The sequence below is a fragment of the Anolis sagrei genome, chromosome 4 (assembly GCF_037176765.1).
Source record: "Anolis sagrei isolate rAnoSag1 chromosome 4, rAnoSag1.mat, whole genome shotgun sequence".
Taxonomy (NCBI): domain Eukaryota; kingdom Metazoa; phylum Chordata; class Lepidosauria; order Squamata; family Dactyloidae; genus Anolis; species Anolis sagrei.
In genome coordinates this window covers 133,180,753-133,207,250 of record NC_090024.1, presented here as the reverse complement: position 1 = coordinate 133,207,250, position 26,498 = coordinate 133,180,753, and the positions used below count along the sequence as shown (strand labels likewise).

General features: G+C 40.5%; 1 protein-coding gene across 1 annotated transcript; it reads left to right on the top strand.

The window, feature by feature from the left end:
• The first annotated feature begins 1,907 nt into the window (after positions 1 to 1,907).
• On the top strand, positions 1,908 to 26,363 carry OVOL2 (ovo like zinc finger 2). Its single transcript, XM_060774279.2, has 4 exons — positions 1,908 to 2,217; positions 21,895 to 22,061; positions 22,570 to 22,759; positions 24,866 to 26,363. The coding sequence occupies exons 1-4, from the start codon at positions 2,118 to 2,120 to the stop codon at positions 25,171 to 25,173; spliced, it is 765 nt and encodes a 254-aa protein (XP_060630262.1). The 5' UTR covers positions 1,908 to 2,117; the 3' UTR covers positions 25,174 to 26,363.
• The last annotated feature ends 135 nt before the right edge of the window (positions 26,364 to 26,498 follow it).

Sequence of the window (26,498 nt, the reverse complement as noted above, 5' to 3'; positions counted from 1 at the left end):
CATCAGAAATAAAAAACCACTGGGGGAATTGACACCAAATTTGGACACAAGACACCTAACAGTCCAATTTATGTCCTCCACTAAAAAAAAATTGATTTTGTCATTTGGGAATTGTTGTTGCTGGGATTTATAGTTTACCTACAATCAAAGAGCATTCTGAACTCCACCAATGATGGAATTGGGCCAAACTTAGCACACAGGGCTCCCATGACCAACAGAAAAAACTGGAAGGGTTTGGTGGACATTGACCTTGAGTTTGGGAATTGTAGTTCACCCACATCCAGAGAGCACTGTGGACTCAAACAATGATGGATCTGGACCAAACTTGGCATGAATATTCCATATGCCAAATAAGAACACAGATGGAGTTTATGGGAAATAGACTTTGACATTTGGGAGTTGTAGTTGCTGGGATTTATAGTTCACCTACAATCAAAGAGCATTCTGAACTCCACCAATGATGGAATTCAACCAAACATGGCATACAGGACTTCCATGACCAACAGAACACACTGGAAGGGTGGTGGGCATTGACCTTGAGTTTGGGAGTTGTAGTTCACCTACATCCAGAGAGCACTGTGGACTCAAAACAATGATGGATCTGGACCAAACTTGACACAAAAATTCCATATGCCTAAATATGAACACAGATGGAGTTTGGAGGAAATAGACCTTGACATTTGGGATTTGTAGTTACTGGGATTTATAGTTCACTACAATTAAAGAGCATTCTGAAACCCACAAACGACAGAAATGGGGCAAATTTCCCACACAGAACCCCCATGACCAACAGAAAATACTTAAGGCCATCCAGTCCAACTCTCTTCACCAGAGAAAGAAAATGTAATCAGAGCCCTCCTGACAAAGAGCCATCCAGTCATAAATATAGATAGATAGATATGATTCTCTCTCACACACACACAGATATAGTATCACAGATTTGAAAGAGACCCTTAAAGAAGGACTATGATATGTTGCATATTCCAGAGTAGGCAAACCAGACACTCTCCACATCAACACTGACAAAGAATTATTTATTATTATTTTATTTCACAGTTTTGTATACCGAGCTTCTCAACCTCGTCGAGGGACTCAGCCCAGTTTACAGCCATAAAAACATATACATTCATTAAAATATCATATATCACAAATTACAAAACAACTTTAAAAACACTAAATATAAAACTACAGTGGTCAGTCATCCTAATAAGATGGATCTACATCAACTTCCATCCAGAGTCCTATGGTGTTGTCTCATTCCTCGAAGACCTGACTCCACAGCCACGTCTTCACCCGTTTCCTAAATGTTAGGATGGATGGGGCGGTTCTGGCCTCCAGAGGGAGAGAGTTCCAGAGTCGTGGGGCCACCACCGAGAAGGCCCTGTCCCTCGTCCCCACCAGCCGCGCTTGCGAGGCTGGTGGGACCGAGAGCAGGGCCTCTCCAGATGATCTTAGTTATCTTGATGGTTCGTAGGGGAGAATACGTTCGGAGAGGTAAACAGGGCCGGAGTCGTTTACTCACAAGCATAAAGGAATTACATATATTAGAAACCAACACTTTCTCATTACTTTATTTTCCAGATCACCAGACTGGGCCACAGCAACGTGTGGCAGGGGACAGTTAGTAATGTATAAAATAGATAGAATAATACATAAATATTACAATTAATATGGCATCCCTACTTTGCTGATTTTGACTTATCGCAGGTGGTCCTGAAGTGAGGGAACCTAGGTGGGTCAGGTACAAACTTCTGGGTCTGAAAAGAGAGTGGGGAGGGGGTATGCAGCCCTGCTCTGGCTAAGTGGGGGAAGTTCCCAGCCCTGCTCCTGCCCCCTCCTCATTCCCAGCCCTCCCCGCTCGGCAAACATTGGGATCTCAAGGATGGGTTGGAACAAAGCAGAGCTGCCCCAACCGGTCGGACAGGTAGGGAGGCTTGTTGACACCGTTATGTTTGCAGCACGCATGCTCCCTCCCAAGTTTCCTGGAGGTGCCTTGCCCGGAGACGCCGTCGGGAATTGCGGGGAGGGGGTCTCCTGGCCTCCAAGGGACTGGTTGGAGTGGTTGGACTGGGAGGAGAAGGGGCAGCGATCAGGCCCCTCTCCTCCTGCTGCTCAGCATGCCCAGAGCCTTCCTGGTCAAGAGGAGGAACCCCCTGCCTGCCTCTCGCAGTTGGGACGCGCTGCCGGACGAAGAGAGGGCCGACACCTATGTGCCAGGTAACGCACACCTGAACACCCCCTTCTCTCAATTGAGGAATGCCCTGTCCAAAGTCCCCAGGCAAAGGAGGCTGGGGGGGGGGGGGGGGGGAGGGTAAAGTGGCCGTTGAGCCTCTCCCGCGGGAGACAGGCAACCTGGAGGAAGAGATCTTGGAGCAGGTAAGGCTGCAGAGCCTCCAGAGCCCCTTCCCCGTTGTTCTTCCATTGCAAAAGTCGGCAGTCCTGATGAGACTCCTTTTGGGAGAAGCGCCGCACCTTAATGGCACCGGAAGCATAGGGGCCCGGCTCTTTAAGCAAAAGAGCCTTGCCTCTTGAACGCAGGAGCCCTTCCAAGGCAAATTGGGCCCAAAGAAAGCCCAACTAGGGCCCCTTCCACACAGCTGTATAAAATCCACATGGAATTGGATTATAGAGCAGTGTGGACTCAGATTATTATTATTATTATTAAAATTAAAATTAAAATAAAATATTCTATATAAATAAAAATGCAATGTTAGTTTGTGGGATTAACATAACTCAAAAACCACTGGACGAATTGACACCAAATTTGGACACAAGACACCGATCAGGCCAACAAGTGGCCATCACCCCTAAAAACACGCGCGCACACACACATAGAATCATAGAATCATAGACTTGGAAGAGACCTCATGGGCCATCCAATCCAACCCCATTCTGCCAAGAAGCAGGAATATTGTATTCAAAGCTCCCCCGACAGATGGCCATCCAGCCTCTGTTTAAAAGCTTCCAAAGAAGGAGCCTCCACCACACTCCGGGGCAGAGAGTTCCACAGCTGAATGGCTCTCACAGTCAGGAAGTTCGTCCTCATGTTCAGATGGAATCTCCTCTCTTGTAGTTTGAAGCCATTGTTCCGCGTCCTAGTCTCCAGGGCGGCAGAAAACAAGCTTGCTCCCTCCTCCCTATGACTTCCTCTCACGTATTTATACATGGCTATCATGTCTCCTCTCAGCCTTCTCTTCTTCAGGCTAAACATGCCCAGCTCTTTAAGCCGCTCCTCATAGGGCTTGTTCTCCAGACCCTTGATCATTTTAGTTGCCCTCCTCTGGGCACATACCAGCTTGTCAATATCTCTCTTCAATTGTGGTGCCCAGAATTGAACACAATATTCTAGGTGGAACAGACTTAAAAACCCCAGCGGAACAGACCTAAAAAACCCAAAGAATACACCATATATACATACACTCATATACATATACACATACACACATTCATACACACTCACATATATATATGCACAAGTACATACAAATATACACATGTACACACACATAAATATACATATATACATATACACATGCATACACAAATATACATATATACACACATATATATATACACATGCACACACATATACATATCCACACATGTATACACACAAATATGCATATAGACAAGCACAATCATATACACAATATACACATATACACATACACACACATATATGAGAACACATATACACAAATATATACACACACATAAGCACATAAATACACACACATAAGCACATAAATACACACACAAAACACAAATACACAGACTGGGCCACAGCAACGAATGGCAGGGGACGGCTAGTAAATCATAAAATGCAATCAGCCTGAAGCCTATAAATATATGGGCATACTACAGTTGGACAATATCGAGCATGGGCATGTGAAAAATGTGGTCAGCAAAGAATATATCCAAAGAGTCAGAAAGGTTTTGAAGAGCAAATTAAATGGCGAAAATACGATCAAGGCTCTCTACACCTGGGCCATCCCCCGTCATTAGATACACTGCTGGAATTGTGAACTGGACACAAGCACAGCTGGAAGATCTGAACAGAAAAACAAGAAAACTGATGACAATCCACTACTCATTACACCCACGCAGTGATGTCGACAGACTTTACCTGCCCAGAACATCAGGAGGCAGAGAGAGGATTATCTGCTTTGATAATCTGGATTATATGGCAGTGTAGAAGGGTCCCTCCAGTGTGGCTTTGTAGACCAAGGTTTCTCAAACTATGCTCTTCCAGGTGTTTTGGACTTCAGCTCCCTGAAATCCCAGCTGTTAGGAATTGTGGGAGCTGAAGCCCAAAATATCTGGAAGAGCAAAGTTTGAGGAACACTAATGATTATATAATACTAATGATTAGATAATCTGGATTTTATATGGCCAACTTCCTAACTATGAGAGCTGTTCAATAGTGTCCTGGAGTGTGGTGGAGGCTCCTTCTTTGGAGGCTTTGTTTGGATGGCCATCTGTTGAGTTGCTTTGAATGCGATTGTCCTGTTTCTTGGCAGGGGGTTGGACTGGATGGCCCACGAGGTTTCATACAACTCTAAGATTCTATGTTGAAGGGGTCTAGATGGCCCTTGGGGTTCTTTTCCAACTGGGAGTCTTTTGTGCTTGAGCCACTCCTTTTCTGGAAGCAGCAACAAAAATACACTCAAATCCTTCTTCAGGAAAGCTAGCGGCTCAGCCTCACCCTCCGTTTTTTGTAGGTTTAGCAGGAGGGGTTTCCCAGGCATCTTCCTTCAGGTCTAACGGGTTGTGGAGGCGACCTTTGGCCTGATCTGGGACTTAAAGCAGCTTTGCAGGCCCGTTGTCTGGGAGCAGAGGCAACTCCCTTCAATGCCGCTTGGATTGTTCAGCCCAAAGGCATGAGAGACAAGCCCTGCTTTGCTTTACTCTCGTCTCCCCCCTCCACCCCACCACCTCCCTGTTCCATTGTTTGCTGAGAAGAGTTGATCCAGAGCCAATGGAAGGACTAGACCACAGGCTTCCAAACTGTGTGTCCTGACACATATTAGGCAGCGCGGAGGTGTGCTGCACAAACGTAACTAGAAACCGCTGAGTCTATGCGAAATAAGCAATCAGTCATGGATTGTAAAAAATATGAATGAGATATATTGTGTCTCCATACATTTCGCAATTACGATGTATGCACACGGTTGCATCTCTTATTAGGTCATGGTTTAATTTCCAGTTTGCTAGAAAAACTGCATTCCTGTGTCACAAAATGATGCATGTATCAAAAAGGTACAGTGACGCAGTGGATTAAACCCTTGTTCCGCCAGGACTGAAGACCGACAAGTCGCAGATTCGAATCTGGGGAGAGCACGGATGAGCTCTCTCTGTCAGCTCCAGCTCCCCATGTGGGGACATGAGAGAAGCTTCCCACAAGAATGGTAAAGCATCAAAAACATCCTGGCGTCCCTTGGGCAACATCCTTGCAGACGGCCAATTCTCTCAAACCAGAAGTGACTTGCAGTTTCTCAAGTCACTCCTGACACGACAAAAAAAGTGTCAGATTTACCATTATGCTTAGGTGTACTAACATATAGGGTCCCATCTCCCTGCCATTTTTTTTCTTGATGGATTTTGCTTATGTGGTGCAATTCTCAATTTGAAGGCATTCTGTTTTGGAGCAATTCAGACATAAAGATGGAGTTGCTAGTCCATGGGAGTGTGTCACAAAGCAGGCAGTGTGGGCCAACCGGGCCTGCCTCCTTCAGGGTCCAAGGAAGGGCTTTGTGACTTAAATAGCACAGGGCTTCGTTTGTCCTAAATCTAGTGCTGTGTGTCACCAACATAGATGAGTGTTCCAAATCCTCATTGAGAACATGTCATCCAAAGTTTTCCAAACATTTCCTGTTGTCGACACACTTTGTAGACATGCATCATTTTGTGGCACAGTAATTCAGTTAGTTGGCAAACTAAAGTTGGATTGTCAAACTCACTTCCAATGAGGGCCACATCAGCCTTATTTATGGTTGCCTTCAAAGAGCTGTTGAGTCCATGGATGGAGAATCTAGATACAGAGGGTCAACTATATAATAATAATAATAATAATAATAATAATAATAATAATAATAATATCACAATCTGTCAACTTCAAAAGGCCACCTTACTTGGATCTGCGCACATCATTCGGAAATATGTACATCACACAGTCCTAGACGCTTGGGAAGTGTTCGACGTGATTTTTTGATACGAAATCCAGCATAGAGATCTCGTTTGCTGTGTCATACTATAGTTTTGTGTCAATAATAATAATAATACAAAAGCAAGCATAGTGGTCCTGTTTGCTGTGTATTAATCTTGTTATGTATCTAATAATAATAATAATAGGTGACAGTCACATTGAGGAAAAACAACAGGAAAAACTCAGCCATTATCAAGACCTCAATATTAAACTGCAAAGGCTCTGGCACAAACCAGTACAGGTGGTCCCAGTAGTCATCAGCACACTGGGTGCCATGCCAAAAGATCTCAGCCGGCATTTGGAAACAATAAAACATTGACAAAATCACGAATTGTCAACTGTAAAAGGCCACCTTACTTGCATCTGCGCGTGTCATTTAAAAATACATCAGACAGTCCTGGATGCTTGGGAAGTGTTCGACTTGTGATTTTGTGATACGCAATCCATCATATATCTTGTTTCCTGTGACATACTGTGTTTTTGTGTCAGTAAAACAACAACAACAACAACAACAACATTTCTAACCGCCCTCTCCCCCCGAGGGGACTTTTTTTCTTTTTATATAATGGTCAGTGTTCTGTAGTTTTTACCCAGTTCGGATTCCCAGGTGTTATTGAACTCTCATCACTTTGGATTACACTTTATAACACAATTTTAGTTCCTGGGTTTTAAATGTAATTTCCTAATTGGTTCTGTCATAAAAAACATGGAAAAAATGTATTAAACTGCCAAAACTTTGATGCAGGCCAAAAGGAGCATAGTGTCTAGATCTAGGGAAGTCATGCTACCTCTCTATTCCGCCTTGGTTAGACCACACCTGGAATATTGTGTCCAATTTTGTGCACCACAATTGAAGAGAGATATTGACAACCTGGAATGTGTCCAGAGGAGGGCGACTAAAATGATCAAGGGTCTGGAGAACAAGTCCTATGAGGAGCGGTTTAAAGATCTGGGCATGTTTAGCTTGAAGAAGAGAAGACTGAGAGGAGACATGATAGCCATGTATGAATATGTGAAGGGAAGTCATAGGCAGGAGGGGGCAGGTGTGTTTTCTGCTGCCCTGGAGACTAGGACACAATGGAACAATGGCTTCAAACTACAAGAAAGGAGATTCCATCTGAACATTAGGAAGAACTTCCTGCTGTGAGAGCCATTCAGCAGTGGAACTCTCTGCCCCGGAGTGTCATGGAGGCTCCTTCTTTGGAAGCTTTGAACAGAGGTTGGATGGCCATCTGTTGGGGGTGCTTTGAATGCAGTTTTCCTGCTTCTTGGCAGGGGGTTGGACTAGATGGCCCATGAGGTCTCTTCCAACTCTATGATTCTATGAAAGAGCTGGAAGAGACCACAAGGGCCATCAGTCCAACCTAATTCTACCATGCAGGAAAACACAATCAAATCCCCCCAACAGATGGCCATCCAGCCTCTGCTGAAAAACCGACAGAGAATGACCCTCTGCCACACTCCAAGGCAACAAATGTCACTGCCAAACAGCTCTTAATATCAGGAATTTTTTTCCTAATGTTTAGGTGGAATCTCTTTTCCTGCATTTTTATCCTTCACTCCTAGTCTCCAGAGCAGCAGAAAACAAACTTGCTCATTCCTCAGTGTGACACGGTTTTGAGTATTTTGGTATTTCCAAAATTTTGGTCATTTCTCATCACGATCGCGTGACAAACCTACACACTGCAACCAACACTCCTGACATGTCATGACACATAGTTTGGAAAGCTTTGATTTAATCACTGCAGCATCAGACTCGTTTCTATGGGTCTTCAAGTCACTTCTACTTCTTTCTTGGAGTTTTCTAGGCAGAAGTTCTTCAGAGGGAATTTGCTGTTAAAATTAAATCTTCTCCCCAGATTCAAAACCACAGTCACTAACACATTGAACATTTCAGCTAAAAGTGTTCATGAACGAGTCGATCAATCCGTGGATTGAAGGCAACACCTTTAATTTACGTAGCTCAAACTGCGTCCCAGGACTTGCAGTGAAGCAGCTGCCTCCTTTGCTTCTGTGCTTGGATTGCTCCTGGCCAAATTCCATCGGCTTTCGCTGAACAAAGATCATGCTTTGCCTCGAGGCCCATTTTCTGTGTATAACTTTCAGCTTTGCAGCAGCATAACACTTTCCTGTTGGTCATGAAAATACATAGCATTCTAATTTTACAAATTAAACATCTTATATATGGAAAAAAACAGCACCTTGCAGTTGACATAAAAACTGCTACTGCTTTCACATGCAGAAAACAACAAAGACCATTCTAAATATGTCTGTTAATTGCTCTGGAAACAACTATTTCATGCATCCAATTGAGCGGAGAGCAAATTTGGAATTTGCTATCACTAAATAAGAGTTGTATGCATGGTGTAGTGGTTTGAGTGTATGACTGCACCTTTGGAGCAAGGTTTGAATTCCTTCTTAGCCAAGGAAACCCACTTGGTGGCCTTGGGTGAGTCACAATCTCCCAGCTTCAGATTTTGCCCAGAAAAAGTCACCTTGAGGTCACGATAAATCAGAAATTACTGAAGGGCACACAACATCTGGTATCTTGAACATTTGCTATATCATGAGATAGGAATCAAGGTTATTTATTATTTTACTCGTTGTTGTTGTTGTTGTTGTTATTACAGTTATTCATTTACTCTATTTATTATTGTTATTATTTTTTATTTTATTCTATTATTATTAAATTTATTATTTTACACTATTTATTATTATTACATTTTATTATTATTATTACTACTACTACTACATTATTGACATTTTCTTTTGTGTCTTATAACAGGCTGTGCTTTTTATTTAATTTTAGTTTGTTAAGTTATAATTCATATTTATATGTTGGTATAAATATGTATAAATTTTGTTAGTATGGATGTATTGTTGTTGTATTCGGGCATTGAATGTTTGCCTTTTAGTATGGGATCCCCCCTGAATCCCTTTGTGGAGACAGAACGGAATATAAATAATAAAATTATTATTATTATTATTTTACTCTATTATTATTACATTTATTATTTTACTCTATTATTGTTGTTATTACATTTACATTATTTTACTGTATTTATTATGAATGGTATCCTTGAAGTGACTGGCTTTACTTGAAGGAGCTGAGGGTGGTGACGGCCACCACGGAGATCTGGCGTGGGTTGGTCCGTAAGGTCACAAAGAGTTGGAAGCAACTGAGCAACTGAACAAATAAACAAAAACTGTATTTATTATTATTATTATTATTATTATTATTATTATTACATTTATTATTTTGCTTTATCATTATTGTTATTATTAAATTTATTATTTTACTCTATTATTATTGGAATGATATATAATCACATTTACATTGAAGAAGGTTAGAATAATGGTTTAATCAGAGTTGGACAGTTTTGTCTTAAATTACAGTTTTATGTAAATATTCAAAAACATTTAACCTACTGATGCCTCGATTAATGTAATTTTATTGGTATCTATTTTTATTTTGAAATTTACAAGTAGCTGCTGCATTTCCCACTATCGGCTTATATTTAAGTATATACGGGTAATTGAAAAGGGGTGAAGAAATTCAGAGGGATAGATACTGACGGCAGGCAAGCCAAAAGGCAACCAATACCATATACCATAAACTAAATGCATGCACCATACACTTCCCCCTTTCTTAGCAATTATCAGGAACTCTGGGAGCTGAAGTCTAGAACATTGGGCCAAAGCTTGGGAACCGTAACTCCAGAGTTTCTTTCTTTACTAGCCTTTCCTAAGGAACAAGACTTTAGGAAAGGGATAGTGCCTCATCTTAGATTTGGTGGGTTGTATAATGAAATCTGTACTGCCTCAATAATATTGAGGCAACATATACCACCTGATTTTGGAAGTAAACAGGGCCAACTCTGATTAGTATTTGCATGGGAGACCATCCCCAAATGCTAGGTACCATAGAGAAAGGAACTACAAAACCACCTTTGATCATTCATTGCCTAAGAAAACTCGATGAAATTCATGGGGTTGCCATAAGTCAACAGGCACCTTAAAGGCATTCATACATATATAAGTAAGCTTGGGCACCAGCATAATATTGTGACTTGAGTGTCGAACTGCAATTCCAGGTGGTCAGGGTTCAAATCCCCACCCAGGGAATGGGCGATCCTGAGCAAAAGTTGCACTTTCTCAGCATCAACCAAAGCAGTAGCAAACTTCCTCTGAACAGAGCCTTGTTGAGAAACCCACCTGATAAAATTCAAGCCATATAAGAACATAAAGAGGGCTGAGAGGTCATTTGAGGTCCGTGGGCCAGAGATTCTGCGCCACTTATGTGGGGAATATCATCTGGAATGTTACTAATCCCGTACACTGTCTCCAGTTTGAAATTGCACCTGAATTCACTTGGACTAGAACAGTAATTGTGCTAAATGTTTTGCTTAGTACCACTCTTTGTAAGCGCAACCCAAATGTAGATATCATGCAGACAAGAGTCTGAGAGAATAACTATTTAACAAGATGATCATGTGCTCCTATTTCCACTGATAGAATTATTACCTATAATTTAGGAGTTCTATAAATTAAACAAGTCATACCAAACAAAACAGCATAGATTTCCTCAGAAAGTAGTGGGCTTGTCAACTTTGGAAATTGGTCAACAGAGGTTGTTTGGGCATCTTTCAGGATTTCTTTAGTTGCATGTTCCTGCATTGCAAGGAATTGAGCTCAATGTCCTCTCCCGTTTTCTTCCTTCAGACATGCCCAGTAAGAGATTCTGAAGGCAGCTGCTGTTTACTCTGCCTGTTGTATGCAGGTACACACAGTTATAGCAGGAATGGATAGAACAGAATCCCCAGATAAAGCTTTATTGCACTGTTTATTGCAGACACACTGCTTCAACCTGAAGACAGAAAATCTATCTTTCTTCAGCTCTCCTTTGTTATCCTCCCACTGCTAAAAGTGCTTAGTAAATAAATAGCTAGTCGGAATTAAATACAGAGAAGGGTAGGGCAGACCTAAAAAACCTTTGTAATAAGGAGCTTTACCATCAGAGGCTTTGTTAACTGAGGAAACCCTTTATTGTATTTTAACATGTGAGCCTCCTTGAATCTCATATAAAATAAGGAAAAATAAGGTATACATATAGAAAATCATGAAACAGCAGCAGTAATAATGTTAAGAGCTTTCTGAGGCTAGGATCTCAAATGGGGGAAACGGCAACAGTTAAGGGCTTGTTTGAATCTGGGGAGCGGCATGAGCTCCTGCTGTTAGCCCCAGCTTTGCCAATCCAGCAGTTTAAAAACATGCAAATGTGAGTAAATCAATAGGTACCACTCCGGTTGGAAGGTAACGGCACTCCATGCAGCCATGCCGGCAACATGACCTTGGAGGTGTCTACGGCTTAGAAATGGGGATGACCACTAACTCCCAGAGTCGGACACGACTGGACTTAATGTCAGAGGAAAACCTTTACCATAAGGGTTTGAACAACTGAACTATCTATACTATGTTATACAGTAAATACCCAGTTGGGAACCATCCCCATAGAAGTATGGATTTGTCAGGACCTTAATAGTCACTTAGTACAGTTCCCAAAAGTAATGTAAATACTTTTGAATGTGACTATTAAAGAGCATTTATAGAGACATTTTGACTGGACATGTTCAAATTGTATATCCATTTCAGTTTTATCAGTGCTGCAATGTTAACAGCCATGTCTATTGTGTGACCTTTTTGCTCTAATGTACTCTGCCTAAGGTAGTAGTAGAATTAGATGGCCTTCAAAGGTAAGTTTCAGTGCTATCATTCTATTGTTAGTAGGCTAAAGTGCTTACAAGGGTTTGCACAACATTCGCCTAAGATGCATGTGTGTTCCTATCTCAGTGCATGTAAATAATGAGTCAGCCTGCAGCCTGTTAGATAATAGGAAGACTGCCCAAGAAGGCATTCTAGCTCCTAAGGCAGAGCAGAAACTAGTACTGTGCCCTAGTGTAATGAAGGTCTCATATATGGCTGTTCATGCTAACTTTCACTGGTCGGACGTGTAATGGCAAGACCAAGGCAAGATAACTCAATTAGCTGCTGCTTTCAGTAAGACTCCTCCAGAGAATGTGAAGAGAAAATAATTTATTCTTTTATAACCCAAAAAACCTACAACAACCCAATTTATTCTTTTTAAAAAAAAAATCGTACAAACAACTAGCCGTCCCCTGCCACGCGTTGTTGTGGCCCACATGGGGGTTCTGTGTGGGAGGTTTGGCCCAATTCTATCATTGGTGGGGTTCTGAATGCTCTGTGATTGTAGGTAAACTATAAATCCCAGCAACGACAACTCCCAAATGTCAAGATTCTATTTTCCCCAAACTCCATCAGTGTTCACACTTGGGCACATTGAGTCTTCGTGTAGAATTTGGTCCAGACCCATCGTTGTTTGAGTCCACAGTGATCTCTGGATGTAGGTGAACTACAACTCCAAAACCAAAGGACACTGCCCACCAAACCCTTCCAGTATTTTCTGTTGGTCATGGGAGAACTGTGTCCCAAGTTTGGTTCAATTCCATCATTGGTGGGGTTCAGAATGCTCTTTGATTGTAGGTAAACTATAAATCCCAGCCACTACAACTCCCAAATGACAAAATCATTTTTTTGATTGAAGGACATACATTTGGTTGTTAGGTGTCTTGTGTCCAAATTTGGTGTCAATTCGTCCAGTGGTTTTCGAGTTCTATTAATCCCACAAACGAACATTACATTTTTATTTATATAGATGTAAATCAGAAAAAGAGTCATCATCATGGGCTATCACTTGTGGCCAAGTATGATTGTCTTCTAGAGATAGAGTCTTAGTGGTGGGTCCATAAGTCACTGTGGAGACCTATTCTGGATCCACAAGGCCTTTCAGAATGAGGACATAAATTTCCAGGCAGAAGGCATTCCCGACAAGGTTTGCTTGACAAGCCTTCCTCTTGGCACATTTCACCCTTTCATCCTCTATTTGTGCTTCTCCAAAATCCAGAGCACTGTTGGGAACAGTTGACCTCCAGTGACCAACACACTTTCAGAAAAAGAAAAAATGAAGCAATGAAAAGAAGGGGGGAAAACATAAAATCAAACTAAAATACATTACTAAATACTGCATGCTAATTCACTGAAATACAAATGGGCTCTAAACCTGCGAACCAAATTGCAAAATAATAATAACGATAGTAATAATAATAATAATAATAATAATAATAATGAAAAATATATTATTCTACCATTACAAATCCAACTAAATAATTCTGCTAGAATTACTAGTAACCATAGGTACAAATTATCACATTGTTAGATTTCTTATTGCGGAAAAAGTTCATGAACAGTTTCCAATCCTTTAAGAAGTCTTCAGTTGGTCAGTTCTTTAGAATCTGTTAGTCTGGCAATTTGGATTAACTCAGCAACCTTTTAATAATCCATTCTTCCATTGTTGGCGCTACAGTCCATTTCCAGAATTGAGCAATCAGTGTTCTTGCTGCTGTTATCATATATCAAAGAAGATATATGGTAACCGAAAATATATATGTTTCTACAATAAAGAAAACAATTAAAAGGAGAAAATAAAACAGTTATACCCAGTCTCAGTTTGTAAAATAAATCTCAGCAATTGAACCTTCTCAGTAGTTTTAGGGTCCTTCAAATAACTTGTGAGATCAAAGGGTCTAAAGCAGGGGTCTTCAAACTTTTTAAGCAGAGGGCCAGGTCACAGTCCCTCAAAGTGTTGGAGGACTGGATTATAATTTGAAAAAAACATAAATGAATTCCTATGCACACTGCACGTATCTTATTTGTACTGCAAAAAACACTTTAAAACAATACAATAATTAAAATGAAGAACAACTTTAACAAATAAAACTTATTAGTATTTCAATGGGAAGTGTGGGCCTGCTTTTGGCTGATAAGAAAGGATTGTTGTTGTTGTTGTGTGCTTTCAAGTTGTTTCAGACTTAGGTTGACCCTAAGTGAGGGCCGGGTAAATAACCTAGGAAGGCCGTATCCGGCCCCCGGGCCGTAGTTTGAGGACGCCTGGTCTAAAGTCTATTCTAAAATTAACTCCACCCCCTAAGAAAGCTGTTCCAAGTTTGGACTAAATGCCAAAATGGGTTTATTACTATCCTCTTGATGTGGGATCTCCTTGAAAAAGAAGTCCCGGTTGCATTGGGAGGTCAGCAAGGGCACCGCAGGGACTTGAACCCCGTCCTGGAAGCCAGGAGTGCCAACCACCAGCGCCTTTTGCTTTTTTCTGTGGCAATGCAACAAGGGGAAAAGCAAAACCCAAGAGAACCACAAGTGTGTTCTCTCAGGAAAAAGAAAACCTGTCAGAGTTAGGATTTCACAATGTTTTGGAGAGGTACTCTTTTTCCTAGCCAGGTATTATTATTATTACAATTACTACTGTTTCCCAAAACAGCTTAGGAGTAAAAAGCAATAAATTTAAAAACATGCATAACTAGAACTCGATTGCAATGTAAGCATTACAGCAAATCAGCTTAAGCACAATTAAAATGAAACAAAACTTTAAAAAAGCAATTCAAGTAAAACCTCCAGTGTCCCACATTCAAAACTGTTTATTCTAACTATTTCAGAATATTTAGGTATTGCTTATGAAGAAATATGTGCCTGTCCTCCTATCCAAAACAATTAGTTATCTATACAAATTCAAAAGTATGGCTAATATTCCTTCCATGGGAGAAGTTATGAGCAAAAGAAGCTGATTATTATATATAGTTTTTAAAAAGTGCTATTTCTAAACATGTTACCCTGTGAACAGCAGCACTGACCAGCATTTGATCTCAGTGCCAATTCAGTGCTTCCTCTTTTCTGCTTAGAAATTTGAAATTAGAGACAATCTCTGCTAGATCCATCTTTAAAGTGATGTAATGGTGAGCTGTCCCAGTTATTTGCGCGGTAAACCAGAATTTTAGTTAACTCACAGAAAATGAGACTTCTGTTTCTTAAAATCAAAGTCATGCATGGTATGAAACCAAAGTGGAAAATATTACATTTTGTGGAGTTTCTTGTTCTGATCTGTGAAAAATAATCTCAAAACACCCCACTCTGTCTCCATCCCCAAACGAGGAATCCCATAAACATAAACAGAGCAAGAGGAATGCAATGGTACTTACCGAGATGACTTCTGTGGCTGGCTGTGAATATAAGGCTGTTAGGCCTCAACAACTATTTGTTATTTCTTAAACATTAAGACAGGAGACCCTCCCATTCTAATCAAACCAGCATGTCAACTGCAAAGCTTTTAAATTAAAATGTGGTTAGCCATGCAATATTCCAAAAAGAAGAATGTTACAAAACAAAGAAAACCAACAGAAAGAAAAAAAATACCTTTAATTTGACGGTCTGGGAGTTTTTTGTCCTGATATGTGAAAAACAGTCTCAAAACACCTCATTCTGTCTCCACCCCCAAAACAGGAATTCCATAGAAATAAACATACGAATACATTTCTATATAGAGTAAGAGATGACTTACCGAGATGACTTCGGTGACGGGCTGTGAATAAAGGTTGTTAGGCCACAAGAACGATTTAAAATGTAGAAAAGGAAAACTTTCCACAAAAACATTTTGGCTTTGTATGGAAAGAGCAAAAAGGTGAGTCACCTGTATGGCTGTTCACTGAAATGGTGACTTCTTTGGATTCCTCCAAGATCAATGAAAAGCCACCCAGTCTTCCCAGATCCCCCAAAGAAAACCAGTAGAAATCCAGACTAGTGAAGCATCTACAAGGGAGAATTATTATATCTGAATTAATAGGAACAATGCCCCCCTCCCACCAACAAAGTCCCCAGAAGTATTCATAAAACAACAGGGACATCTGTTATTTGCTAAAAATTAAGACAACAACAACAACAAACCTTATTTATACCCCGCCACCATCTCCCCCAACGGGGACTCAGGACGGCTTACATTCTATTTATTTATCTATTTGAAACATTTATATTCCATCCTTCTCAACCTCCGAAGAGGGACTCAGGATGGCTACCAAAAGACACCATTCAATGCCAACACAAAATAAAACATAGCATAAAATACAGTTAGTACAAATTAAGACAGCTATAAATATTCATTGTCATCCTAAAAACAGTCCATTCTAGCTAAACCAGCATGTCAACTGCAAAGCTCTTAAATTCAAACATGGTTATCCATGCAATATTCAAAAAGGAACAGCGTAACAAAACAAAGGGAGTCAACAGAGGAAGGAAATATCCTTTATTTGCTGTTCTATGTGTTTCTTGTCCCGCTATGTGAATAATAGTCTCAAAACACCCCACTCTGTCTCCAGTCCCAAACCAGGAATCCCACAGAAATAAACAGACAAATACATTTCTATACAGAGCAAGAGGAATGCAACAGTACGGTACTTACCGAGATGACGTCGGAGGCTGACTGTGAATAAAGGTTGTTAGGCCAAAACAACTATTTCAAACATAGAAAAGTTAATCCTACACAAGAACTTTCTGACCTTGTACGGAAAGAGCAAAAAGGTGCCCACTGTATTGTTGTTTATTGAACTCCTATGGGTCCTCCACAGATTGCTGAAAAGCAACCCCAAAATAATAATAATAATAATAATAATAATTATTATTATTATTATTATTATTATTAATAACCCACCACTATCTCTCGAGGGACTTGGAGCGGCTTGCAAAACACACAAAGGTGCAAATGCACAAAATACAACAAGTGCATAAACAATAACACAAATGCAATAACAACAACATAACATCACAAAACCCCATTGGTTAAAACCAATAAAATGCAACAGTAGCTGCAGATATAAAACAACTGCAATCAATATCAGTCTCATAAAGCGCAAGGTGAAATAATCTCTAGTATTTCCCCAGCCCTTCCACTTCCCCCCAAAAAGACCAATAGAAATCCAGAATAATGCTGCATTTATAAGAGAGAATGAATGTATCTGAAAGAACGGGAACAATGCCCCCCACCAAAGATGCCAGAAAGATTCACAAAACAACAAGAGCACCCATTATTCCTTAAATATCAAAGCAGCAGCACTACCTAATCTAACCAAACTATCATGTCAACGGCAGAGAAGCCTTTAAATTCAAACTTGGTTATCTGTGCAGGATTTGAAAAAGAGGAACATAACAAAACCAAGGGAAAACTAGAAACATTTTCTATCCAAATGGATCCAAATAACCATGGCTGTGCCATGTGTCAAAATGACTCACTGCGCAGGTCTCCCAAGATGAGACTACCGAGATTCAAAGGAGAAGACATCTGCCAAAGGAGGTTCAGTTCAGCACAGCGTCACGATCTGAGCTATGCTTTCCTTTGGTTTTCATCAGATTTCCCTGTTGTCCCTCTCTCCACTTTGGGGGGCATATATTTAATGTTAATTCATCTATCTGTTTCCTCAGTCTCTCTTCCAACTGCCTTCCTAAAACAGAAAAAACCAGTATGGAACCAGTGAGACAGTCTCGCTCAATGGAATGGGCCGGATCCTTCCGCCAGCCATTGCACATCATAAAGGAAAAAAGTAGTCCCTGGCCATAGGGCTCAATGCATGCAAACATGCTCCTTGTAAATCCTTGCTCACATAACAACAGACCAAGCATCCTTTAGCTGGAAATCCAAGATACAAAATGATTCAAAATCCAAACATGGCCACTTGGATAGCTGAAGTGGGGGACATCCAAATACTGACCAGGGATCATCCAGAATAGTGCTTCCCAGACTTTGGTCATCCAAAGCAGCTGGAGGATACAATTCTGGGGAACGCTGGTCCAGAGTAACAGGGTCATGGATGTGTTTACACTGCAGAATTATAGCAGCTTGACCACATGAACTGCCATGGCTCAATGCTATGGAATTGTGGGATGTGTAGTCTTGTGAGGTATTTACCCCGCTCTGTCAGGACGTTCTAATGCCACAACATACTAGAAATCCCATAGTTTCATACAACGGAGTCATGGTAGTTAAAGTGGTGGCAATCTGCTATAATTCTGCAATGTGAATGGTTTAAGTCAGTGGTGCCTAACTTCTTCAATCATAGGAGACTTCTGGAGGCATTTGTTTTCTGTGAAACCACGACTATATCCCTGATTTGTTTAATCAAAATATATATTCTTGATCATTTTGCACTAATGCAAATGTTTCCCTGTTTTCTATAAAACGCTTAGAAATTTAAAGTAAATTTTATTCTTTATATTGTATGAATAGTAGCCCAATATCCTAAATGTCTTTCATCTCGAAAACTGTCCATCTGAGAAAAAAATGCAGAATCAGCTTGAAAAATTGACTACGTGTGAATCATTCTTTTTCAAATGGCAAATAATTTTTAAAAATATATTTATTGAAGAGTTTTCAGTTTACATTAAAAAAGAAAAGAAAAGGGAGATTGAATTAGGGAGGGGGAAAAAGGGGATAGTGGTGGGGAAAGGTTATAATGGGGAAGGGGGATAAAGTGGAAAATAAGGATGGGGTTAAGGGGGAGGGTTACAGGGTAAAGGGGAGGAAGGGTAGGTTGTTGGCTTTCCGTCTTCTCATTCTGGATCCATTCATTTTGATTTGAAGGGTTGTTAGCTCTTGTCTTCTTAGTACTTATGTCCATATTTCCAGATTCATATTTGTGAAATTTGGTACGAGATGTTTTACCGTTGGTATATTACCATGCCAAAACTCGCAAAATGTTATAAAAATATTAATGAGAAATGTTGGAAATGGGAAAAAGAAAGAGGAACTTTCCATCATATTTGGTGGAGTTGTGATAAAGCAAATAAATTTTGGAAAGAGTTTCATAAGATGACTCAAGAGATTCTCCAATTTAAGGTCCAATTAAAACCAGAACATTTTCTCTTGGGGATTATAGATTTTAATCTGGATAGAAGTAAAGATGTTTTATTTAACTATATAATATCAGCAGCAAGAATAGTTATGGTACAAAACGGCTATTATGGAGACAGTAAATCAAATAGTTGGCCTCTTGTGGTTTTATTTTAAAGTTTGTTTAAATTTGATTTTAATATCTTTATTTAAATTCAGTTCAAAGGATTTCCTCAATTTTTGGTTACATTATTGTAGTATTTTTTTTATTTTAAGAAGTATTCATTAACTCTCCATCCAAAGTGCATTTACTCCGTTTTCAGAAACGGGGGATTATGGTCTGATAAGGTGTTTTGCAATATATTCATCTTCATTAAGTTAGCCATATTATTGGAAATCCATTCTAAAGAAAGATTCATGATGATTTGGGTGGAAAAAATAGTCTCTGGAATTTGACCCCAAATCTCTCCAACCATCTATTAACCCAAAGTGCTCCATATCTATTTTTAAAAGGTTCTGGTTTTCCTTCATTCTTTTGCTCTACATTTACCATTATTAGGACCAACAATTCCATTCCCATTGCCTATGTAAATCAAATTTTGTAAGATCAATTCAAATGTCTCTCTTAATAGATTTTCATAAAATGTTGATTCATCATGATTTGGATCATAAATGCTCATTAATTGCATTCAAGTTGTTTTGCATAATTACACATCTGCCTTATTCATCTTCATGCATCAGTTTGATTTATATAAAACACTATTCAATCAATTTATTTTATTCTTGTCCATGAATTCAAATTCTAAGGACCATTAATTTTCATATACACTTGTCTATAATTTTTTTTAAAAATGAGGCTCAAAAACTGACCCCAAAAACTGTCTTGACTTAAATACAAGTCAATGCCTCTGTACGTCTGTTCTCATGGTATTGCTTCTGGCCTTTTGTAATACCAATTTACTGTGTACTAACCAATTAATGCACTTTCAAGCTAGCTTTGAACTTTAGCAGCCAGACAACAAACTCACACAAAAATGTGCCAATGAAAGTCCTTAATCCTCTATAGTTTGTGTAATCTTTTGTGTATAGTTGTGTATAGTTTGTGTATAGTTGTGTAATCAATCCTCTATAGTTTGTGTAATCATAATCCAGGCCTCAAACTGATTTCAGAATTTCCTCTTTAATTATCTATGCAATGAAACCTTGAGACTGGTTGGAAACAGCGTTAAATCATCAATGTAGATGGGTTTTAAGAGTATAATAAGAGTGGAGAGGATTAATGCTTCTTTTTGGGTCCTCCATAGACAGACTAAGCTTTGTGTTGTTGAAGGCTTTCAATGACTTCTCTGTGTAGTCTGACATGATGGTTGTTAGACTCCATAATAATATGGACACAGCATATTATTTGAGAACACAGAAATGCTGGACCACTCTCACAACCACCATGTCAGACTACACAGAGAAGCCATTGAAATACACAAGCATGTGGACAATTTCAACAGAAACCATGAAAATGATCAAAATCTAGCTATCAGTATTTAAAAAAACCTCTAAAATCAGGATAGTAAATAAAGAGCAATACTAAAAAAAGGGAATTCCAGACAAGAATCAATCTGGGCCATCTAACACCTTTAAACAAAGGATTCCTTTAGGCAGCAACCAGTCAGGCTTTGAAGCTGCAAGGCTATTCCGTAATCATCAAGGTGGCCAATTGCAACATTCACACTTGCCCCAAAGACAAGAGTTCTTTCTTTCACCCTGGACATTCTACATATAAACCCCATTTGCCTTGTTTCCAGCAGACCTCACAACCTTTGAGGATGTCTGCTATAGATGTGGGCGAAATGTCAGGAGAGAATGCTTCTGGAACATGGCCATACAGCCTGGAAAACTCTCAGCAACCCAGACTAAGCAGTTGCTCTGGTTGCTGCGTGGTTTCGAGGCAATGGTGTTGTAATGGTAAGGCCGCTGACTAAATTTTCGTTCTTGCGGACCACAGGTTGGGAAACACTGCTCTAAAAAGATTCCTGCAGACTAGGGCCTTCCTCCATAGGAAGGTTTTCTGTGTGCACTGAGTGGTTGACAAAGAAGAAACATAGAAGGCCTTCTGGGGAGGGAAATCCCAAATCCAAAGCACAGCCCCAAAGTCCTTTCCCTGAGCCACCCCAAATTTGCCATATACAAGAGAAACTCTTTAGATTATCCTGAGAAGTTGTTGTTGTTCATTTGTTTAGTCGTTTCCGATTCTTCGTGACCTCATGGACCAGCCCACACCAGAGCTCCCTGTCGGTCGTCACGACCTCCAGCTCCTTCAAGGTCAATCCAGTCACTTCAAGGATCCCATCCATCCATCTTGCCCTTGGTCAGCCCCTCTTCCTTTTTCCTTCCATTTTCCCAAGCATTGTCTTCTCTAAGCTTTCCTTTCTTGAGAAGTAGAGTGTTCCAGTCTTTCCCAATGTTCTTCAATATCCATATGAAGCTGCTGAGTGAGATCATGAGGAGTTTTGAGGTCAAGTGTTCTCAGTATAACGGTGTCATCCGTTCTACTTCTCCTGGTTTTTGGGATCATCTGGGGCTGGACACATGCTGAGGTAATGGTTAGCTACTATAATGTGCTGGATGAGGGCCAAGAAACTGAAGTTGTATCCTGATAAGTTGCAAACTCTGTGGATTGGTTGTTTCTGAGTCCACAAATTAGAAAAAAACGCACTGTCCTAAATAGGACTGTACCCCCTCCTAAGAAAGCAGGAGTCCTGGCTTCACCCCTGGAGGTCCAGTTGGACTGAGTGGCTCAAAGTCTTTAGTAGGGCCACTGTGATCCATCATCAAAAATAGCATTTGTTTGAATGCTTGCTGTTTCTGACTTCGACGTTGTATATTCTTTCTCCAGGGGATATAAGGTGTGTGCTCCTGAATTATCGTAGTGAAGACAGCTGCAGCTTAGAGAGCACAAGCAGCAGGGATACAGAGACTGCAAATAACTCAGCTGAGTCTACAACAGAAGACACACTTTTGGCTTTGGCAGAGAATCGCCCTACAGTGAGATCCAAAATAAAGGTACTTACAGTTGTAAGTGTACATGGAATAATCATATATGTGTTTTGTTAGTTCCTTTTGCTGAAATGTAGCCTACAGCACAGGGTATTGGTTGCTGATCTCCGATCTGTGCTGACCTTGCTTCACCTTCAAGATCAGACTGGATTTGGAGATCAAGGAATTGTCTTTGACCTGATTCTCACCAAAAGGGAAAGAGTGGTCAACAGGAACCTTGGGTGGAGGTCAACATGTTCTCCTGGGACTCATTATAATGATATCCCTAGCAACCCTGAGATAGATCTGTGTTTTGGTTTTTCTGATTTTCTCCTTGTATTATTCGTTTAAGTTCCTCTTTGATAGTTTCTCCCCCTTTTTCCATTGCTTGTACATGTAATTTTTAAATCTTAGTTCAGTTGAATGGTAGGAGGTTGCTTTTGGCCTCAGCTTTGGGGCAGGACAGATGTGTCTTTGGCTCTACTTCCGTCTCAATTCTATAATTCTAAAATGGTGTTTTACTTCCTACTCCTAGTTCACCACCGGCATTTGCGGTGATGCCTTGATGCACAATTGTGAATTATGTGGCAAAGGATTTCGCCTGCAGCGCATGCTCAACCGCCACATAAAGTGTCATAGCCAAGTGAAGAGACACTTATGCACCTTCTGTGGGAAAGGATTCAATGACACTTTCGATCTGAAAAGACACGTAAGGACACACACAGGTAAGAGCAAATATTATCGCCCATCTGATCGGGGTATTGGGTGGCAACCTGTGCTGGATGGGGTTGCACTCCCCCTAAAGTCACAGGTCCGCAGCTTGGGGGTCCAAGGGAGAGCCCCTTCTCCTCTGTGGCTCCCCGACTTTGGAACTCATTACCTGGAGAGATCAGGAAAACCCCTACACTAGAAACGTTCAAAAAGAACCTTAAAACCCGGCTCTTCCCCTGCGCCTTTGGTGAGTAGGTGCACAATATAACACCATTGCACCCCTCAACGCTCTTCCCACTGGAATACATGCCCCCCAAATGGGAAGTTTAGCTTCACAACTATGTGTGTTTTTATGAGTTCCCTGCAGATAACTTGCTCCTATTTTTATCTCATTAGAGTCTTTGAATCGTTTTTATCCTGTACATGTGGCCCGCTCATTGTTATTGTGCTTGTGCTTATTGGAATGTTATTTTATGACTGTGTTTATAATTTTTTTCTTGATGTCATTTGATGATGTTGTTTATTGTTTATGCTTTGGGTTTTTTTTGGTTGTAATTTGTTGTCCGGGCTTGGCCCCATGTAAGTCGCTCCGAGTCCCCATTGGGGAGATGGTGGTGGGGTATAAATAAAGATTATTATTATTATTATTATTATTATTATTATTATTATTATTATTATTTGCTAGAAAATGTCATGAGATTTCTATCCCTTGTAAGCATGCCTGCTGTTGATAGGAAAATGTTGGCCCATTTCTTTTCTTTACTGTTCAATTAGTTTGTCATTGCACTAACATATTTAAAATGCTCTCAGAAGCACATGTTATTTTTCAAGATAAGTTTGGGACATTTGTGTAGAGTTCATTTCTTTGCATCATGGTGCTTTGATACTGGGAGAAAGCAGCTGCACAGTAGACAGAACATCTGAATACTACCAGATCTACTCAGTCTATTTCCCACACACCCCCCAAATATATTGTACCAGTCATAAGCAATAGATACTCCAAACTCCAAACACAAGCAGCTGAATTTTCCAAACAATAATCATATTTCTGTGGTCCCACAGAATCTCAAGTTGCCATTCTGGTATTTAATTTAGAGTTTTGAGTTCCAAGTGGCATTGAGTCCCCTTTAGGGAGATAAAGCGGAGTATAAATACATATAATAATAATAATAATAATAATAATAATTATTATTATTATTATTATTATTATTATTATTATTTTGCTTCTGCTTATAAACCCATGGAGCCCCCGGTGGTGCAGTGGGTTAAACCCCTGTGCCGGCAGGACTGAAGACCGACAGGTCGCAGGTTTGAATCCGGGGAGAGGCGGATGAGCTCCCTCTATCAGCTCCAGCTCCTCATACGGGGAAATGAGAGAAGCCTCCCACAAGGATGATAATATATATATATATAGCTTTCAAACATGTTTTGAACTTTTGAGGATGAGCAAAGTTGTTAAAAAAGAAGCTGAGGACCACAGCAAACTAAGTGTGGAGGCCAATATCACAAACAGCATTTTCCTATGCTTCCTCAATTTACAGCCTACACAGAGCCTTGAAAATGATAATTAAAATGCAATATCACAGAATCATAGAGTTGGAAGAGACCTTGTGGGCCATCAGGTCCAACCCCCTGCCAAGAAACAGGAAATTCACATTCAAAGCACCCCCGACAGATGACCATCCAGTCTGTTTAAAAGCCTCCAAAGAAGGAACACTCTGGGGCAGAGAGTTCCACTGCTGAGCACCTCTCACCATTAGGAAGTTCTTCCTAATGTTCAGGTGGAATCGCCTTTCTTGTAATTTGAAGCCACCGTTCCACGTCCTAGTCTCCAGGGCAGCAGAAAACAAGCTTGCTCCCTCTTCCCTATGACTTCCCCTCACATATTTATACACGGCAGGGTTGGGAAAACTTTTTTTCAGTTGGAAAGCCAATTGTTGAGACCACTAGAAATACTGAGCATGTTCAATTCCTTCTTCCTGCTCAGTGGACTGCCAGATATGAGTAGGTCAGATCATTCTTGTTAAAGATCTGAACTGATTATTTGGAGAGTGTTTGAAATTTGGCTGAGAGTTGCAGATTGTCCATCCCTGATTTTTAAAAAGTCTGTTTTTTTGCAGGAATCCGTCCATACAAATGCGAGGTCTGCAACAAAGCCTTTACCCAGCGTTGTTCCTTGGAATCGCACCTTAAAAAGATCCACGCTGTGCAACAACAATATTCTTATAAGCAACGGAGAGATAAACTGTATGTTTGCGAAGATTGTGGTTATACAGGTCCAACCCAAGAGGACTTGTATATGCACATCGGTAATATACATCCTGGAAGTACTTTACTGAAGAAAACTTCCAAGAAAATGACAGCTGTTTTGCAAAACAAACTGACCTCATCAGTGGAGACAAGCCCAATTCAGAATGAGGGGGAGTAGTAAAGATGTAATAGACTACAGTGGCAAAAGGCAATGAGGTTTACATGTGTACAGATGAAGGCTGCCAGGCCTCGCAGCCTAACTAGTCTACTTAAAATCTTCTAGAGAAGTGCATCTCAAATTATCAGATGTGGGGGACTGGCAGGTTTTCTCCTTGCAATGTGGCAGTACCCCAGTTTGGTAACCAATTCTTTCTTTCTCAGATAATCTCCAAGGACCACCAACCAATGACTTGTGGATTGACACTGGTCCATGGAGCACTACTTTGAGTAACACTGCTCTAGGGTGGGGAACAGAGTAACATTTCAGGAAAAGGAGAGGAAAATACTTGGTTTGCCAAGACTGAACACATTTACAACCATTCCTTCCAAACCACTCTATTGCCACCCAGTTCTCTGTCAAATGAAACGGCAGAGGAAAGCAAAGGGCATCCTATAGGCCAGAGCTTTCCAAACATTTCATGCTGCTGACACACTTATTTGACATGCCTCGTTTTGCAACACAGTAAGGCAGTCCTCAAGTTTGTTTGTTTTTTTGTCATGTCAGGAGCGACCTAAGAAACTGCAAGTTGCTTCTGGTGTGAGAAAATTGGCCATCTGCAAGGACGTTGCCCAGGGGACGCCTGGATGATTTGATGTTTTTATCATCCTTGTGGGAGGCTTCTCTCATGTAGGTGGGGAGCTGGAGCTGATAGAGGGAGCTCATCCACCTCTCCCCGGATTCAAACCTGTGGCCTGTCAGTCTTCAGTCCTGCCAGCACAAGGGTTTAACCCAGTGTGCCACCGGGGGCTCCTCAGCCCTCAAGTTACAAACAACTCATGGCTAAAAACAAGGGTGAGATAACAAGAAGTGAGAGAAATCTATCCCTCAGAAGGGAAATTCACTTCTGAAAGAGATATCATGGAGAAAAGGTGTCTCCACTGAAGCTTTCTCACCAATCCTTGTTTCCATAACAAGTCATTTTTTTAAAAAAAAATCCAATTATCACAGGGACAGAAAGTGAGGTGAAATCTTCTGAACAGACACAGACAGCAAAACAACAACAATAATAACAACTTTACAACTCGGGGCGGCTTACAAGGGACAGGCCCAAGATTACAATTAAAATTAAAACAAACACCACTCTTCCCTAATTTATCCCGTGTGTGTGTGTGTCAGCATTTTAAGTCTGGTGTTACACTTAAAATGTACATTTTACGTGTAACACCAGACTTAAAATGCTGACTTACAAATTCAACTTATGAACAAATCTACAGAACCTATCTTGCTCGTAACTTGGGGATTGCCTGTCATTCAGTTTTACTAGCAAATCAGAGGTTAGAACA